The sequence below is a fragment of the Lucilia cuprina genome, chromosome 6, assembly GCF_022045245.1.
Source record: "Lucilia cuprina isolate Lc7/37 chromosome 6, ASM2204524v1, whole genome shotgun sequence".
Lineage (NCBI taxonomy): Eukaryota > Metazoa > Arthropoda > Insecta > Diptera > Calliphoridae > Lucilia > Lucilia cuprina.
Window position 1 is genome coordinate 50,654,652 of NC_060954.1, and position 19,429 is coordinate 50,674,080.

Here is a 19,429-nt window from a genome sequence, read left to right on the forward strand (position 1 = left end):
TCTAGTCTATAGTCTAGTCTATAGTCTAGTCTATAGTCTAGTCTATAGTCTAGTCTATAGTCTAGTCTATAGGCTAGTCTATAGTCTAGTCTATAGTCTAGTATATAGGCTAGTCTATAGTCTAGTCTATAGTCTAGTCTATAGTCTAGCCTATAGTCTAGTTAATCCATGCTCAACTTTACGAAAAAAAATTTCGTAACTTCTATTTTCGTAATATTTACAAAAATTTCGTGTATAATACGAAATATTATTTAATAAAACCCTTTTCTGTTTTTACGAAAGTACGAAAACCTTTCGTAATATTTTTTTCTTCAATTTTAGCGAAATTAAACATATTGATATTAATTATATTATGATTAAATAAACCTAGAACATTTTTATAATATTTAAGAAAAGTATAATATTATTCTCAAATTATTATCATAAAAAATTGAAAATTCGTGTGGAGAATAATTTTGAACTAAAATTTGAAAATTTATTTTAAAATGTACAAAAATGTTTGAATAAATTAATATTTCGTAAATTTTACCATATTTATTTTCAAGAATATTTTGCATTATACTAAAATATTTCGTACAATTTCGTATATATTACGAAAGAATTTCGTGGTGCGAAACAACGAACGATTCGTACAATGTACGACATTTTTCGTATATATTAGGCATGAATTTTTTTAGTGTATTATAAATTGTCTCGACAATAGAACGGCCTTCACTCTCCACAATGTGATTCCATTACCTATCCCTTTAAAACATTTTTCCAATAATCTGAAAGTATTATATATAGTCTAGCCTATGGTCCTGCCTATGGTCTCGAAGTTGTACTTCCATTGCCAATCTCCGCTAAATATCTCTAGTAATATATCATTATTAATTTAAAATATTTATTTTATCAATAATATAAATATTTCTTTAAAACATATTTCTCTCTTATCTCAAACAAGTTACTCGTGTAATTTTAACAACGAACAAAAAAAAACCTGCTAAAAATAAATAATAACAATAATTGTTGCAAATATTTAACAATGATGGCACAGTAAAATAATAATTATCATAAAAAAATTATGGCAAATAATGTGATGTTATAGTAACCACATAACTTTCCATTACAGTTAAATATGTTTTTTTTAACAATATTTTTTTATTAATTTTTTTTCGTTTTAGTTTTAATAATATTATTTTTTTTTTTTCATTCCAAGCATGTTTATGTTATACTTTCAAATGAATAAAACATTAATTTATGTTGGTGTTGAGCTTATTTGAAAAAAAAAATGGAAAAAATTTATAGAGTAAAAAGAAATTGTTATAAAAAAATGTAGTTTAAATTTGTAAAAACTACTTTATCAAACAGAAAACCAAATATAGATTCACATGATTATAATTTTTCTTTTTTTTTCCCTTAACAAATTCTCACATATAAAATAGGTGCAGAAAAACGTTAAAATAAATGTAGTTTTTTCTTCTTGAATAACAACAACATTGATTATAATGATTTCCTTGTACAAATAATGACATTATAGAAAAATTTTATAATTAATTAAGTCATAAGAGGGGCTGTTTAACATAATAAAAGTAAAAAAAAAGAAAATTATATAATTTAGGTTTAGGTGTAAAGAAAATATGTTAAATATTATTTTATATTTAATAATATTTTAAAATACATTATATGTCGGATATAACCTACAATTCGTATAAAAGTTCCAATTTTTCTATAAGTTTCAAACATTAACACAAACTTAATCTAACTGATGACAAACTTAAATTTACCCAACTAACTATTAATAGCTTCTATTTAGTTTCATATTGAAGACAAATATTTATTTCACTTCATATTACAATAATTTATTCACTATTTAGATATAATTATATAAACTTTAGTTCTATGTGTGTGTTTGTCTGCTTAGAGTAAATACATACATAAATGTGTACATATTTGTAAAGTAAATCTAAAGTTTTGTAAGAATTTTCGTTTTGTAAACTATTTGTAAAATATATTATTCAAATTATTTATGAATACATGTGTAAATATACGAGGGCCGATTGAAAACTCTGTAAATATCGGATCTTTCTGTCATAGTTCGTTAAATTCATTAGACTACAATTTTAAACATAGACATGATAACTGACGACGCTTAAATAAAGACAACAGGCAAGTTTGTAGTCAAGAATATAGAAGAGACTATAGTCAAAAATGTAGACATGACTACAGTCAGTTTTATAGAAGGGTCATGACTATAGTCTCGTATTAAGTCTAAACTATTGACTAGACTATAATTCAGACTATCAATACAATTTTATAACCAAAATAAAAAGTCAACACTATAGACCACAGTTAGGACTACAGATAAGTAGTCCTAACTGTGGAAGATAGACCTTACGATAATATAGCTATAACCATACGCTAGACTATGGACGAGACTATAATGAAGATTATAGAGAGGACGACTTTAGATGACACTATAACTACGTCTATAATTTTGACTTTAAGTGAGGTAATAGTCATGATAATATAGAAAACTATAGTCAAGCCTCTGAGTCTATAGTCAATGATGTGGGAGAGACTGTAGTAACCATAGTCATAGTCATATAATCCTAACTATAAACAAGACTATTATTTACACTATAGACGAGAGTATAGTCAAGACTATTGACGAGACTATTGTCTGGACTATAGTCAGAACAATACACAAGAAGAGTCATGACTATAGTCTCTAATTAAGTCTAGACTATTGACTAGACTATAATTAAGACTATTAATACAGTTTTATAACTAAAAATAAAAGTCAACACTATAAACTACAGTTAGGACTACAGATAAGTCTATCATTAGACCTGATGATAATATAGCTATAACCATACGTTAGACTATGGACAAGACTATAATGAAGACTATAGAGAGGACGACTTTAGATGACACTATAACTACGTCTATAATTTTGACAATAAGTGAGACAATAGTCATGATAATAGACAAAACTATAATTAAGTCTATAGTCAATGCTTTGGGAGAGACTGTAGTCAAAACTATAAACAAGACTATTATTTACACTATAGACGAGACTATAGTCAAGACTATTGTCTAATCAGACAGTAGATAGTAGTCATAGTCATATAATCCTAACTATAAACAAGTCTATTATTTACACTATAGACGAGATTATAGTCAGGACTATTGTCTGTACTATAATCAGAACAATACACAAGACTATTGTCTAGACTATAGTCGGGACAGTAGACGAGTCTATAGGCAATAAACTAGACGAATTTATGGTATATAGACTTGACTTGTACGAGATCATAAGTAAGTCTATATTCTAGACTGATCAAATGAAACCTCTTCCTTTTCTTGGAACTATTTGACATTTGGTACGGAACTATAGAATTACATAATCGTGTACCACGGGAACCGGATTCAGAATTTGTTCCTGTTGTGTTTAGAACCAAGTTTCGCAAAAGAGAAAGGGTCGGTTAAAAGGCTAATGCGCGGACAATATGATCTCGTACATAGTCATGTCTATATACCATAATTTCGTCTTGTTTATTAAATATAGACTCGTCCACACTATAGATTCGTCTACTGTCCTGGCTATAGACTGGACAGTCTATAGCCAGGACAGTAGACGAATCTATAGTGTGGACGAGTCTATATTTAATAAACAAGACGAAATTATGGTATATAGACATGACTATGTACGAGATCATAAGCAAGTCTATATTTTAGACTGTGATTGTGACTGTGAATCCTCTTCCTTTTCTTGGCATGATTTGTCATTTTGGATATAACTAAACAACCACATAATCGTGTGCCACGGAATCCGGTTTCGGACTTAGTCCCGGTTAAGTTTTAAACCCAGTTTCGGAATAGAGAAAAAGTCGGTTAAAAAGATAATTCTCGGAGAAATCTATGATTCGGTATAAGTTTGGTGCTGTATCCCAGTTAACAGATACCCTACAGAAAAGTGACTGTGAGACTAAGCGAAGACTTGACTATGTAAGAAATCATAATCAAGTCTATATTTTAAACTGTAATGTTCTGACGGGACTACAAAGTGGTGTACCACAGGAAAAGGTTTCAGACTTTATCTCGGCTGTGTTTTAAACCCAGTTTCGCAAAAGAGAAAAAAGTCAGTTAAAATGCTAATGCGCAGAGAAATCTATGATTCGGTATAAGCTTGGTGCTGTACAGAAAAGTGATTGTGGAACTCAGGGTTGGAAATGAGTTGGTGTTATGTTTGTATGATACTATATTAATTCAATACCTAAAGTATTGAAGTGTTTCGAATGTTTTTCTCTATAAGTGTGTCGAATGAATGAAACGTGGGTTCAATTGAATTTTGATGAATGTCAGGGAAAACTCTGTTCATACCAGATTTACCAGTGTGATCTCTGTGAGTAAGAACAAAGTCCTCGGCTAATTTGATGGTTTCGTGAGTCGGCAACAGACTCAAGAGATCGTCATCCTATTTGCATAGTTGTGTGAAGTGCCTCTAAATGGAGCGGCTGAGCCATGTACAATATATACTGTAGACAAGACTATTGAAACTCAATAGATGAAATGTTGAGTGTATCTTAACTTTATTGCTCTGACACTATATTTATATCATTCTTGCAACATCCCTAATAGACATAACGTAAACAATACATAATGATTGTTTAATAATTTCTAACTTTACTACACGTAGCACAAAAAATTATTAATTTCATTGGTTTTATGTAGAGGAAAAACTAAATTAATTTACAAACAAAACTTAACACAAAAAAAAAAACAAAATATGTAAAAGAAAAACATGAATATGAATAATTGTTTAAGGGAAAAGTTTTTCTTTGGAACCAACACAAATAACAAACAGGAAATGAAATACAAAATTAAACAAAAAACCATTTGTTTCTTTTACTTTTAGGTCCATGACTGGGCAACAGATTTTTGTGATGGCACATGCCTGTGCGCACTGGTGGAGAGTCTACAGACACGCCCCCTTAAACCCTCCTGGAATCGTAGACCGGCAAATCAACATCATTATTTGGAAAATGCCACTACAGCTTTGAATGCCATAGAAAAAGATCACATTAAATTGGTGAATATTGGCAATGTGGACATTGTCAATGGTAATGTTAAACTGATCTTGGGCCTTATATGGTCCCTGATTGTACGCTATCAGATAGGTCGCAGTAAGTTCCCGCCACGTAAATTAATGTTGGCCTGGCTTCAAGCCGCCTTGCCCGATTGTAAGATAACAAATTTAACCACCGACTGGAATAGTGGTGTAAATTTGGCAGCTCTTTTGGATTATTGTAAACCGGGCCTATATCCTCACTGGCGCTCTATGGATCCTAGTCAAAGTGTACGTAATTGTACGCATGCCATGAATTTGGCTCAAAGTGAATTTGGTGTACCGAAAGTATTGGAACCGGAATATTTGGCTTCACCCTGGTTGGATGAGTTGTCAGGTATGACGTATTTATCTTACTTTATGAAACCTGGTGGACCTGGTTATAATGCCACCATGCGATGGGTTAATACACAAGTTAGAGAGCCTGTGAAAAATTTTACGGTGAGTTTGTTAAATTTTATAAAAAAAACGCTTACAATAAAAATATTGTTCCTTTTTAGACCGATTGGAATGATGGTCGTGTTATGTGTGAAATTATCAAAGGCTTGGGAGGTCCCGCTCCAGCCCCAGAAAAACTCAGCACCGATCGTTTTCATTATGAGAATAATGTACGCAAAGCCATAGATGCTGGTGCTAAATTGGGCATTCAGCCGGTTTTAACCGCCAAGGATATGGCCAATCCCGAAGTGGAGCACTTGGGCATAATGGCTTATGCTGCTCATTTACAGTGGGTAACACCCAGACCACCGCTATCGGATTTGGTAAATGTGTTTTTGGAAAGTACTTCGGGAAGAGTTGGAGAACAGGTACCTTGAAAATGATTCAGTTTCCATAAGATTTTATAACTTATTTACTCTCCATAATTCCAGACCCATTTCCGCATAGATATAATGTCACGTGACATTAGCTTAAGCAGCGTTAGAGCCCTGGTTGTATCGCCTTCTGGTAATGCACAACAGATTAAATTAAATGCTCATGGTGAAGGCGTTTATGTACCTGATAAGTATGGCATGCATGAGATTGTTGTGGAAATTGGCGATGATAGTTTGGGTGGCCATTTCTTCCGTGTGTTGCCTCGCTTTATACAAGTAGCACCACCCGGTATGGCTCCCTGTGCTCTAGGCAGTTTAGTTGAAGTCTTGGTTAATGCTACTGGTGCTCCGAAAACCGAAGACATTCTTGTTACCGCTGTCTCGCCCACGGGTATATCACACAATTGTCCCTTGAAGAAAGTCGAAGAGGGTCACAGTGCCATATTTAAACCGGACGAGGCAGGTATTTGGGAAATTGCCATTACCTATCAGGGACGTCATATACAAGGTGGACCCTTTACTTGTGCTGTATTCGATGCCTCTGGTGTCTCTGTACACGGTCTAGATGGAGCTATGCCCTTGAGAGCTCATTCCTTTGAGGTGGATGCTCGTGGTGTGGGTGTGAATGGGGAACTGCATGTAGACATTGTCCATGATAAACGTTCATTGGTTTGTTCGGTGGAGAAAATTGTTGATAATAAATATCGTGTCACATTTATGCCACGTCAAAATGGCAAATATCGGGTTTATGTGTATTTTAATGGTTATGACGTCAAGGGTTCACCATTTATAATGCGTGTTGGCACCAAAGGACGTTCTGGCAAAACACGTAGCAGTCCATTACACGACAACAAACATCGTTCAGAAAGTCCCTCAATGCACTATACATCAACAACGTCCACCAGACATAATGACTATCGTAATGCGGCCACATCTTCTCTGTCCCGCAGAGATTTACTTAATCACAATCACAATACAGCAACAGCAGCATCTGGAACAACAATTTCAACAACAAATATTGGCACCAATGAACGTCAACGTTCGTATTCACCACAATATTCACCCAAGCAGGATACCACGGATTATCGCACAAGTTCCAGTTACTACAAGAGAGAAAGTGAGGTAAGCCCGAGTACATACACTCAACTGTTGTTTAAGGAGTGGTAGTTACCGTAAAGGAATGTATTTAAAGCTTGTTGCGGGAGTAAAGGGAACAAAAATGAAATAAGTGGAAAAATTGGGGCTGTTCGGGTAGTATATGAATGTTTTAAGTTAATTGAATTTACGTGTTGCATATTAATATGTAAAAATGGTAGCAGAGAATCCATGTAAATTACTTACATAAGTATTTTTTTTGTTTGTATATTTTCTTAATTTTCTTTGGTTGACTTTTTATGTGCATGTTAAATTAATGAATAATTTCCTTTTTCCTTTCCCTCTTTCTTAACACATTTACAAATATTTTTTATTATTGAAGTTAATGTTATATTTTGGTAGATAATACAATATAGAATTGATTACTTCCAAAGATGTTGGTTTACTAGGACATTGATCCAGTTCAGCTCAAAGTTAGGTCTAGTTTAGTTATAGTTTAATTCTAGTTTTGTTCTATTTCAGTGCTTGTTTAGTTCTATATTATTTACAGGTTTTTTCAAGTTCAGTTCTAGTTCAGTTCAGTTCTAATTCAGTTCTAGTTCAGTTCTAGTTCAATTCTAGTTCAGTTCTAGTTCAGTTATAGTTCAGTTTTAGTTCAGTTCTAGTTCAGTTCTAGTTCAGTTCTAGTTCAGTTCTAGTTCAGTTCTAGTTCAGTTCTAGTTCAGTTCTAGTTCAGTTCTAGTTCAGTTCTAGTTCAGTTCTAGTTCAGTTCTAGTTCAGTTCTAGTTCAGTTCTAGTTCAGTTCTAGTTCAGTTCTAGTTCAGTTCTAGTTCAGTTCTAGTTCGGTTCTAGTTCAGTTCTAGTTCTTGTTCAGTTCTAGTTCAGTTCTAGTTCAGTTCTACAGTTATAGTTCAGTTATAGTTCAGTTATAGTTCAGTTCTAGTTCAGTTCTTGTTCACTTCTATTTCAGTTTTAGTTCAGTTCTTGTTCATTTCTATTTCAGTTCTAGTTCAGTTCAAAACTTTTCTATACTGATATATTGAATTCTTTCATATTATAGCATAATCCCTTTAACAGCAAGGAATTTAGGTTTAAGTTTCCAAAATTTTTAAAATTTATTTTGTATGATGTATATATGTCTTGAAATCACTCTAAAACTTTCAGAACATCATAATAATATTAGTGCTTTTGGCTGACTTCTTATATAAAACTTAATCGATGTTATTGAACTTTCAAACTAGATTGTAAACAATTTTAACAACTTTATTTACTAACTTCATATAACAACTTTAAGTTAAAAAACACCAGTTCTTAATCGTTTAACAAAAAATCACGTAAAACCCCCACACACTTACAAACACATCCAAGCAAAATTTATCAATGACACTTAATCGTCAGCACCGTCATCATTATACAAATTCGAAATTTTATATATTTTAATTACACCAACAATCAAAAACAAACAAAAAAAAAAAAACATTCATCTACACATTTTAGGAAAAATTGGCAACATCACCACCGCCACCGCCGGCACCACAACCACCATTACGTGAACGTGAATACAATGACTCACCGACAACGAAATACTTAAATTCCGTTGACTTGTATAACGTCACTACACCGAGACGCGATTCGAAAACATCAAATGCTTCATCGTCCAAGAATGACTATTACTATGACAAAGAGAATGAATTGTATAGTCAAAGGAAAAACGAACGTGATTTAAAATTGGCGCCACCACGTGAAGATCGTGAAGATTTGCACGATGAACAAATGCATAGACATTCGTATAGCAGTAGTAACAGCCATCAGCAACAGCAGCAGCAAATACGCACAAATACAGCAACACGAGGCTCTTTCTCGTACAGTACGAGATTGAGTCCCATTATGTCCAGTCCCACACATGATGTAACTAAAACTATATATATTTTTTAGATTTCTGATTTTATTTCTTTATTTCTTTTGTTTGTATTTAATTTAAACTAATTTTTGTTTTTCACTAACACTTTACGATTTTATATGATTATCTTTGTATGTGTTGTGTTAGTTATATGAAGCATGCTAAATCAAAAACATTTTAAAAAGAAAAATTTACTAACTTTTTTTTCTAATATTTTGGCTTAAATTTTATTTATTTATTAAAACCTCAGATAAGATCTAGTGAAATACGTACTCATAGTCCCTTGACTATAAAAACTTCGATACCTTATGAAACCACAACACGTAATTTGAACGCCAGCCCCAGACATATGTCGGCCTCACCGGTACAAAGGTATTCGCCCAACAGCGCCTATATAACAACAGCCACACATCGCATGAGTCCCAGCACTACATTGAATAAGGTGGGTTTCACTTTCTTGGGAAAACTAACAAAATATAACATAAAAAATTTTCTTTTAAACAGAATGGGTTTGAATCGCGCACAGTGGAAAAATCTTCAACTTACAAATCTACTTCGAATTTTGTAACCGATTCGAATATACGTGCCAGTCCTTCTCTATATGGTACAGCTGAACGTTTAAGACGTACCGCTTCACCCGAACCACGTATAGATCATTCGTCAAATGTACGAGTCTCTTCTATGAAGCCTGCCTCCGCTAGACGTGATAGTTGGGATGTTATTAATAAAACAAAACACATGTTGTCACATAATTCTCTGGAATCCTTGGCCAATATGACCGAATCACAATTGAATACCGATTTAAGTTATGCTCGGCCCGATATAGATAATGAAACACATCGTAATACACAATACAATAAGTTCGCCTTGAATGAACAAAAATATCACAGTGATAGAAGGGGATCTAGGGATTCGGTAGATGAAAGCGAACGCTATAAGTAAGTTTTCTTAAAATTTTGGAAAATTTCTGCAATAAAAAATTTTAAAATCCTTTTTAGACCCAGTGCCATCACTGTCAAGTCACAATCGAACAACTCGTATACCGATAAATCCGGCGGATTTACACGTACTGTCAAAGAATCAAGCCAACAGATAGTTACTGAAAGTTCTTCTGCCACGCCAAATAATGGTGGATATAGTTCGCTCTCTAGATTTCGCCCCATCGAAAGTACTTTGACTGGTGTTACCGGTGCCCGTGCTATACGCGTTCAGGATATACCGAATGGTGCCATTGGTTATCCGGTTGAGTTTGAAATTGATGGCTCTAAGGCTGGTTCTGGTAATTTGGAGATATTAGTAAATGGTGGTCGTGTCACTTCATCGGTGCGTTCATTGGGTGGTCAACGTTTTGTGGCCAGTTTTACGCCCCATGAACCCGGAATACATACAGTGCAAATTACATTTAATGGTGAAACGGTACCAGGTGAGTGTTAAGAATTAGGATTAGATTAAGATTTTGACAATTTACTTAAGTCAAAATTTAATTGAAAACCGTCCTTAAAGAAGTGTGAAATAAATAGTATAGTCTAGTCTATAGTCTAGTCTATAGTCTAGTCTATAGTCTAGTCTATAGTCTAGTCTATAGTCTAGTCTATAGTCTAGTCTATAGTCTAGTCTATAGTCTAGTCTATAGTCTAGTCTATAGTCTAGTCTATAGTCTAGTCTATAGTCTAGTCTATAGTCTAGTCTATAGTCATGTCTGTAGTCATGTCTATAGTCATGTCTATAGTCATGTTTATAGTCATTTCTATATTCATGTTTATAGTCTAGTCTATAGTCTAGTTTATAGTCTAGTCTATAGTCTGGCCTATAGTCTATAGTTTTGTCTATAGTCTAGTATATAGGCTATTCTATAGTATAGTCTATAGTCTAGTCTATATTCTAGTCTATAGTCTAAATACTGAATCTCAAGATTCAGATCCGGAACTTCATGTCTAGCCTATAAACTTGTCTGTTAGATTTGTTTATATATTGACTATAGTCTAGTATATAGACTTATCTACAGTATTGTCTATAGTTTAGTCTATAATTTAGTCTATGGCCTAGTCTAGTCTATAGTGCAGTATTATCTATATTTTAGTCTATATTCTAATATACAGTCTAATCTATAGTCTAGTCTAGTCTATAGTCTAGTCTATAGTCTAGTCTATAGTCTAGTCTATAGTCTAGTCTATAGTCTAGTCTATAGTCTAGTCTATAGTCTAGTCTATAGTCTAGTCTATAGTCTAGTCTATAGTCTAGTCTATAGTCTAGTCTATAGTCTAGTCTATAGTCTAGTCTATAGTCTAGTCTATAGTCTAGTCTATAGTCTAGTCTATAGTCTAGTCTATAGTCATGTCTATAGTCATGTCTATAGTCATGTCTATAGTCATGTCTATATTCATGTTTATAGTCTAGTCTATAGTCTAGTTTATAGTCTAGTCTATAGTCTGGCCTATAGTCTATAGTTTTGTCTATAGTCTAGTATATAGGCTATTCTATAGTATAGTCTATAGTCTAGTCTATATTCTAGTCTATAGTCTACTCTATGTCTTATTCTATAGTCTAGTCTATATTCTAGTCTATAGTCTAGTATATAGTCTTGTCTATAGTCTAGTATATAGTCTTGTCTACAGTCTAGCCTATATTCTAGTATATAGTCTAGTCTATAATCTGGTCTATATTCCAGTCTATAGTCTAGTCTACAGTATAGTCTACAGTGTAGTCTATAGTCTAGTCTATAGTCTAGTCTATTGTCTAATCTGTAATCTAGTCTATAGTCTAGGTCTATTGTCTGGACTAGTCTATAGTCTAATCTTTAATCTAGTCTATAGTATAGTCTATAGTCTAGTCTATAGTCAAGTCTATTTTCTAATATATAGTCTAGTCTATAGTCTAGTCTATAGTTTAGTCTATAGTCTAGTCTATAGTCTAGTCTATAGTCTAGTCTATAGTCTAGTCGATAGTCTAGTCTATAGTCTAGTCTATAGTCTAGTCTATAGTCTAGTCTATAGTCTAGTCTATAGTCTATAGTCTAGTCTATAGTCTAGTCTATAGTCTAGTCTATAGTCTAGTCTATAGTCTAGTCTATAGTCTAGTCTATAGTCTAGTCTATAGTCTAGTCTATAGTCTAGTCTATAGTCTAGTCTATAGTCTAGTCTATAGTTTAGTCTATAGTCTAGTCTATAGTTTAGTCTGTAGTTTAGTCTATAGTCTAGTCTATAGTCTACTCTATAGTCTAGTCTATAGTCTAGTCTATAGTCTAGTCTATAGACTAGTCTATAGTCTAGTTTATAGTCTAGCCTAAAGTCTAGCCTATAGTCTATTTTATAGTCTAGTATAAATAGTCTAATCTATAATCTAGTCTATAGTCAAGTCTATAGTCTAATCTAGTCTATAGCCTAGTTTACAGTTCTATTCCACAATACTTAAATATTTCAATTTTATGGATGTTATCCACAACTTATCTTAAGTATCTTTTTAACATTTACACAAACTTAGCATAGAACACAACCAAAGGATTTAGCAGTGCTTTTCAAACTTACTTGATACCATGAATTATCTAAGAAACGAACCTTTTAGTTAAGATAATAAAGTATCTAATAAATACACCTTCATGAAATTAAATAGTATCTACTTCTGTTATCTCTTATAAGCACAAACATACAAACTAAACAATATTAAATGAATTTCTTAAAGTATACAAAACACAGATACATATTTATATACTTTGCATGTACATACAAAAAAGATAAATAATTTGGTGAACGAAAAACGTACGCTAAGATACGAAATTAATGAAAGAACTCGATTTATAGGGTTTTATAAATTGACTTTCAAATAATCAAACAATCGTCTTTTTGTCGAAAAAAACTATTACTTTACTATTGTCTATGAAAAAGAGGCGAAAAGTTTACAATGTAAATAAAATAAAAAACAAGTCGAAAGAAGTCTAAAAAGTTAGTTTTTCATAAAATAGAAAAAGTCGAAAAATCCATTTTTCATGAATAGAAAAAGGTCGAACAATCGATCTTTTATAAATATCCAAAAGTGGAAAATTCGACTTTATGTTTCAACTGGAGAACCCTAAAACACAACAAAGAATTTTAAGATACGTACTATAAGTAATTGCAAAAACAACAGGTGTGTGAGCAAAGATATTTACTGAAAGATGATAATAATGTTTTTTAGTTTCTAGAAAGAAATTAAATGAGAAGCCAGAGCACGACTTTGAAAACGAATAGTTTGAATGAAAACGCTTCAATATTTGAAGTATTTGTTGATAAAAAAAATATCGCCACATCTTAGTGGCACATAGAAAATAATTGAGACGTAGAACGTTAGATGAAATTTTTTTAATGGAAAAACTGTTATACACAAAATTTACTAAAGATAATAAAATATATACGAAATTATCATCAGAAATTTATATTATACAAAGCATTTCTATAGAAAATTGTGTTATACACAAAATTATCAGTAGAAAATTGTGTTTTACAAAGAAGTTGTATAGAATATTGTGTTGTACACAAAAAAAAGCTTATACACAAACTTCTCTAAATGAAATTATATTTTACTTAAAATTTTCTATAGCAAATACACAAAATGTTCTATAAAAACTGTTATACTTAATATTTCTTATAAAAAAAAACTGTTATGCATGATTGTTCAATTGACAATCGTTGTTGTAAGGTTGTATCGCAGTATGTCGTAAGTTTTATTATTGTTTCGAAAAAAATATTTTAAAATTTTTTATGACTTACAACGCTTCAACGATACGACATCGATTGTGAATTGAACAAATATTTTCCAAAGAAAATAATAATATACATAACATTTCTATTGAGAACTGAGTCAGTCAAAATTTTCTACTGGAAAACCCGTCATACACAAATTTAATATAGAAAATGTTGTTATACTAAAAATTTTCTAATGAAAAAACTGTTATACTTAATATTTTTTATAAAATAATACTGTTATACTTTATATTTTCTATAGAAAATACCTTCATACACAACACTTTGAAAAACACTTTGAAAAACTATACATATATACTTGGACAGTCTTGCATCAATTACAGCTCTTAACTTCAATGTTATTAAGTCAAAATGTCTTCTCAATTGTATTCAATCATTGGCACAACTGACGCAACATCACGTTGAGTTGATATGGGTCGTCCCTAGACTGAACCTTTGCGCAAAAGGATATTCACACTCCGCTGACGACCCTACCAAAATTGATAGATAAATGGACTTTAAGTGAAAATGAACTCAGGTGGCAAACCTGGTTACCACTTGTAGAATATCGAGACTGCTCTGGCCCACTCTGAGAATATATAGTACTAGGACTCTCTTGTCTCTTAGTAAGAACTCGTTTAGACTTCTAACTATGTAGTATAATTACTGGGTACTGTATGATTGGTCATATTTCGAAATGTATGGGCTACCCAAATTATAGCTACTGTAGAAGCTGCTTGGACAAAGATGAAGTGGAATTGGTACAACACCTTCTATGTGACTGTCCAGCCTTATAAGAGCACAAAGTACTCTATCTTGGTGAGCATGATCTAGACTGTCTCAGAGATGCGTCACTAATAAACATAATGATGGTTTTATTAAAAGCACCGGTTGGTTTATACGAAGACCAAATGAATCAAGCCGTTCAAATCCTTATTTTGTCGGTATTAGGGTATGTTAATTCAAAGGTTACCACAATGGGCTACAAGACTTCCGAGTGGACTCACTTGCTAGCGAGCAAGTCATACACAACACTTTTTATAACCTACACCACTATAGTGGGGAGGGTATTATGCGTTTGTGCTGATGTTTGTAACATCCAAAAATATTGGTCCTAGACCCATCTTTAAATCTGCTGAGAATCACTTTCTGAGTCGTCCGTCTGTCCGTCCATCTGTCTGTCTATATGTCTGTCCATGTAAACCTTGTGCGCACGCTACAGGTTGAAATTGGTTCATTATTTCCCCTAATCCCCCATAAAACCGTTACCCCCGAATCGGACCTTTAGGATCATAATTACATTTAATGTTCTATGATGTCAACAAAAATCTGCAAAACTTAGTTTTATAGAACGATAATTTATACTACTGATTTTCATAGTGATCTGGCCTCATTTGACCCTAGCCCCCATGCAACCCCCACTTCAGAAAATGTCTTAAAGATCAAAATTCTCTTATAATTTCTAATAAAAACGATTAAAATCTAAAAATCTAAATCTAAAAAAATTTCCACTTTTTTTAACAGACTGACTGGTGTAGGTTTTCATAAAGTCGGCAATGTCCGAAACGAAATTTCCTAAAGAAAAAACTGTTATACTGCAGTTTATTAAACTATTGATAGCAATTTCTTATTATAAATGAAATTTCTTAAAGAAAAAAACTGTTATACTGTCATAAAAGCAATTTCTTATTATAAATGAAATTTCCTAAAGAAAAAACTGCCATAAAATTATTGATAAAATTATTGAATTATTAAAAGATAATTATAGTCTTTTAATCTTTAAAAAAGATCAATTCTAAGATGACAAGATACGTCTTTTTTTAGAAAAATCTCAATTTCTAACCACAAACGCTACATCGACATCATTTGTAAGACTACAATTAGATAAATTCTCTACAACGATCTCTACCACTCTCTTTATTTCTATCTCCTCTCTCTCTCTCTCGATCTCGATCTCTCATTTGAGAACAAGACGTGAGTATAAAGTTGAGGTTTTACTTGTTTTATGTATTTTCGCTTACACCTGGGCCAGCTAGCTAGCTAACTAAACAAGGCTTAAAGCCAAGAGCCGGCAGTCTGAGTTCGCGTTTTAAACAAAACTGACACGTCAACGGATAGAAATTCAAATTTTAAAAACTATATTCGATATTACTATTAATTTATGGTGTTTTTTTGTTGTTGTTTATGCATCTACATATAAAGTGAAAATATATATAAAAAAATATTTTTTAGCTGCATACCAAGGCACAGCTATTGAAATTAAGAAAGAAATTGAAAAAAAAATTATATTGTTTTTTAACAAAAATAAAAAAAGTTAAAGAAGATTTTATTTAAATCAAAGTTGTTATACATATATAAATTATTATATAAATAAATAAATCTATTTAGAAAAAAAAGTGATTAATTGCAACGAAGCTAACTGCAATGAATAAATGAAATGTAAATGTAATTAAATGATAAATCTATAATAAAATAAAATATCTTTGGAATAAAAACTTAAAAGTGAAAAAAAGTAATAATAAAATAAATAATAAAATTAAATTTAAATGCAAATTAAAGCACTTTTTCTATAACCTCATTTCATTGAACAAATTTAATTTTAAATTATTATTTTTTTTTTAAATTCTTTGAGCATGAGCACATAATTTTAATAATTTTAAATAAAATACCACAAAATGAAAACAACAACAATTAAAAAAAATTGGTTTTACTAGTTTTTTTCTTAGTTTTATCTTGAGAAAGAAGTATAAATAAATATCTAGATATTTTTTTCTAAAAACCAAATATGCAAATGTTGCCAACACTCCTCAACTTCTTAAAAGTCTTTAAACAAATGTCTAAAAAAATGTAAAAAAAAACTTTGTTTTAGAGCTTTTTTTGTTATTGGTTTTTTTTTTGGTTGAAAAATGCTGCCTGTCTAAAAATTTGCTGATAGTTTTTGTATTTTGCCTTAATCGAATATGATGTTGAAAACCAGTTTAATGAACATTTTTTTTTTTTTTTTGATTCGAAAATATTTTTATAATTTTTTTTTGTGTTTAATCTATGAGTATTAAATATATTGTGTTTTTTTTAGGTTGGCGTGTTTAAGTAGACAAATATGCTTTATTAGTTAATAAAAAACAAAAAAGAAAATGAACAGTTGTATTTTGTATTTATTTAATTAATTAGCTCTTGAACTTGACTAAATAGTGACAATTATACAAATATGTATAATATGTATTGAAATTGTTATCGTTCATTAACAATTTTAAAAGAAAAAATTTTTTTTTTCAAATTTTTGTTCAAAAATTTTTTAGCCAAATATTCTGCATTTTCGTAGTTATTAACAGGATTTCTATGCAAATGCTTGTTTTTTAGTTTGTAACTCAAAATGACTTTTAACGAGTTTTTTTTATGAATCAAAGAATTTGCTACAAAATGGCATCGAATTGTTGTTGCATATTTTGCTTTGAATTGCATATTTTGCTTTAAATTGAATATTTTTTGCATATTTCGAACATTTTTATAGCATATTTTGCATATTTTTTAAAATTTTCTAAAGCAAATTGTTTTGTTTTTTCTGAGTATTTTATTTTTACAACAAAATTTGTTATTTACATATTTGGAATTTTTTTTAAATAAATATTAACAAATTTAGATTTAATTTCCTTCTATGGAATACAATTTTTTATTTAATTTTTAAAACCACAATATTGCTGAAGGTATTTTGAGTTTGTGCTGCTAATTGTGACGCCCAAAAAAATTGGTCCTTAATATATCGGTTCAGTATCAATTTCTGAGTCTGTCTATAGAAAAAACTGTTATACAGAAAATTATGTTATAAAAATCTGTTATGCAAATAAATTTCAATCAAATAAACTGTTATATTAATAGTTTTCTATAAAAAAAACAGTCATATAAAAAATTTTCTAAACAATTTACTGTTATATAGAAAATTTACTATAGAAAAGAAACGTTTTTAAAAACAAATTTTTTTATACAGAAAAGACTTTTTGACATAACTACTATAAAGAAAATTTTCTATAAAAAAAAAACTGTTATACAGACAATTTTCTATAGAAATATGTTATAATGTCCATAGACGTTATGACACACTAAATTCAATCATAATGTCCATGGACGTTATGATAATTTCAAAAGTGTCTCCATGTCCATGAGCAATGGGACATAAAGTCTATGGATTACAAAGAGTCACTTCATCAAAAAAAAACTTAATTTAGCGAATCCGATGTTCGATATACCCTAGAGTTTGAAACTCCTTCGCAAGGCCGAAGGCCTGCTATCCAGGACACTTTTTAATAGGAGTCCAAAATGTAGCATACACCAAATTTAGGAGCAAATTTTTTAGGGATAAGAGAGTCTCTTTCTTAAATTTTTAGCAAATTATGGATCTTATGTCGCTTTAAAGTGTGTCATAAGGTCTATGGACATTATGACACGCCACTTAGAAATTTACTTAGGCTGTACTTTTGTACAGAAAAATCTTTAAAGAAAAACTGTTATACAGGGAATTACTTATAGAAAAAAAAAACGTTTATATGAAAACATTTCTATTGGGAAGACTATTATACAGAAACTTTTCTAAGAGAAAATCCATTATAAGGTAATCTTTATACAGAGACAAAAATGTCTACAGACAAACTGTTATACAGACAATTTTCTCTGTAATAATCATTAATAAGAAATATTGTTATTCAGAAAATTTCTAAAAAAAATCTGTTATTTAGAAAATTTTCTATAGAAAAAATGTTATAAAGAAACTTATCTATAAGAAACTGTTATACGTAAAATTTTCCCCAGAAAAACTGTTATTTTGTATAGAAAATCTGTTATTTAGAAAATTTCCTAAAAAAATATTTTTTATACAAAAGTATTTCTAAAGAATAAACTATTAATATTTTGATATTACTTCAAAATCTATATAAAGTCAAACTTTAATGCAGAAAATTTTAGAAAAAAAAACAATTTTACATTAAATTGTCTATAGAAAAAACTATTATACAGATAATATTCTATGGAACAACTATTATGCAGAAAATTTTAAATATAGCAAACTTTTATGCCCAAAAAATTCTATAGAAGAGTCTATTTTGCAGAAACTTTTCTATATATCCCTTTTAAACGATATTTAGATGTTTTTATTCAATTCCTAAAGTCGGCTTCACACGAACACACTAGTACTATGATATGTCAAAATTTTGTGTAGAATAGCAGGGATGAGATCGTCTAAATGAAACCATGTTGTTGCAACACACATTGAGAGAGAATACAGATGAAAATTTTGACAGTCGTACGACTCTCTTCACTTTTTGAAATTATTGAAAAAAACAAGCAATTCGCATTAAATCAGGGATGTGTTTTTATGTAAACATACAAAAAAAAAATAGTGAAACAGCTGTTTCCATCTTACTTTGTTATTGTTTTATACCAATCGTGTAAATGCAAATAATATAAATCATATGATTTTTACTATCTTTTTTGTTATACACGCGGAATTTCATTTTAATTTTTCAATAGATTTTATGTACGTAAAGTGTGATCGTGTGAAGTGCCTTTAATCACTTATCGGGAATTAGGTTCGATCAGTTTTCGATCATCACAATACACCAAGTGTATTTAGAAAACATTAAGGTCAAAGTTCAAGTGAAACAATTTTGAATCATTTTTGACTAAAGTAGTCATTTTAAATTCTCTTATTAAATACTACTATTTAGAAAAAGTACCTTATTGCAATTTAGAAAAATAGTACCTAAGTAATGGATATTTTCTACATTTATTACCCACCTAATTCTCA

General features: G+C 30.8%; 1 protein-coding gene across 4 annotated transcripts in view; it reads left to right on the top strand.

Moving 5' to 3' along the window:
* Positions 1-19,429, top strand: part of LOC111684412 (filamin-C) — a 68,804-nt gene that overhangs the window by 18,021 nt on the left and 31,354 nt on the right. For 2 of the 4 annotated variants that reach the window (XM_023446569.2, XM_023446572.2), the window contains exons 2-8: positions 4,901-5,551; positions 5,611-5,916; positions 5,980-7,044; positions 8,515-8,925; positions 9,168-9,359; positions 9,422-9,855; positions 9,916-10,340. In XM_023446569.2, coding sequence (XP_023302337.2) covers positions 4,901-5,551; positions 5,611-5,916; positions 5,980-7,044; positions 8,515-8,925; positions 9,168-9,359; positions 9,422-9,855; positions 9,916-10,340 — 3,484 coding nt within the window. Of the gene's footprint in view, positions 1-4,900; positions 5,552-5,610; positions 5,917-5,979; positions 7,045-8,514; positions 8,926-9,167; positions 9,360-9,421; positions 9,856-9,915; positions 10,341-15,708; positions 16,072-19,429 lie in introns of those variants that run through there. The other 2 variants (XM_023446570.2, XM_046954945.1) reach the window with 2 other exon arrangements.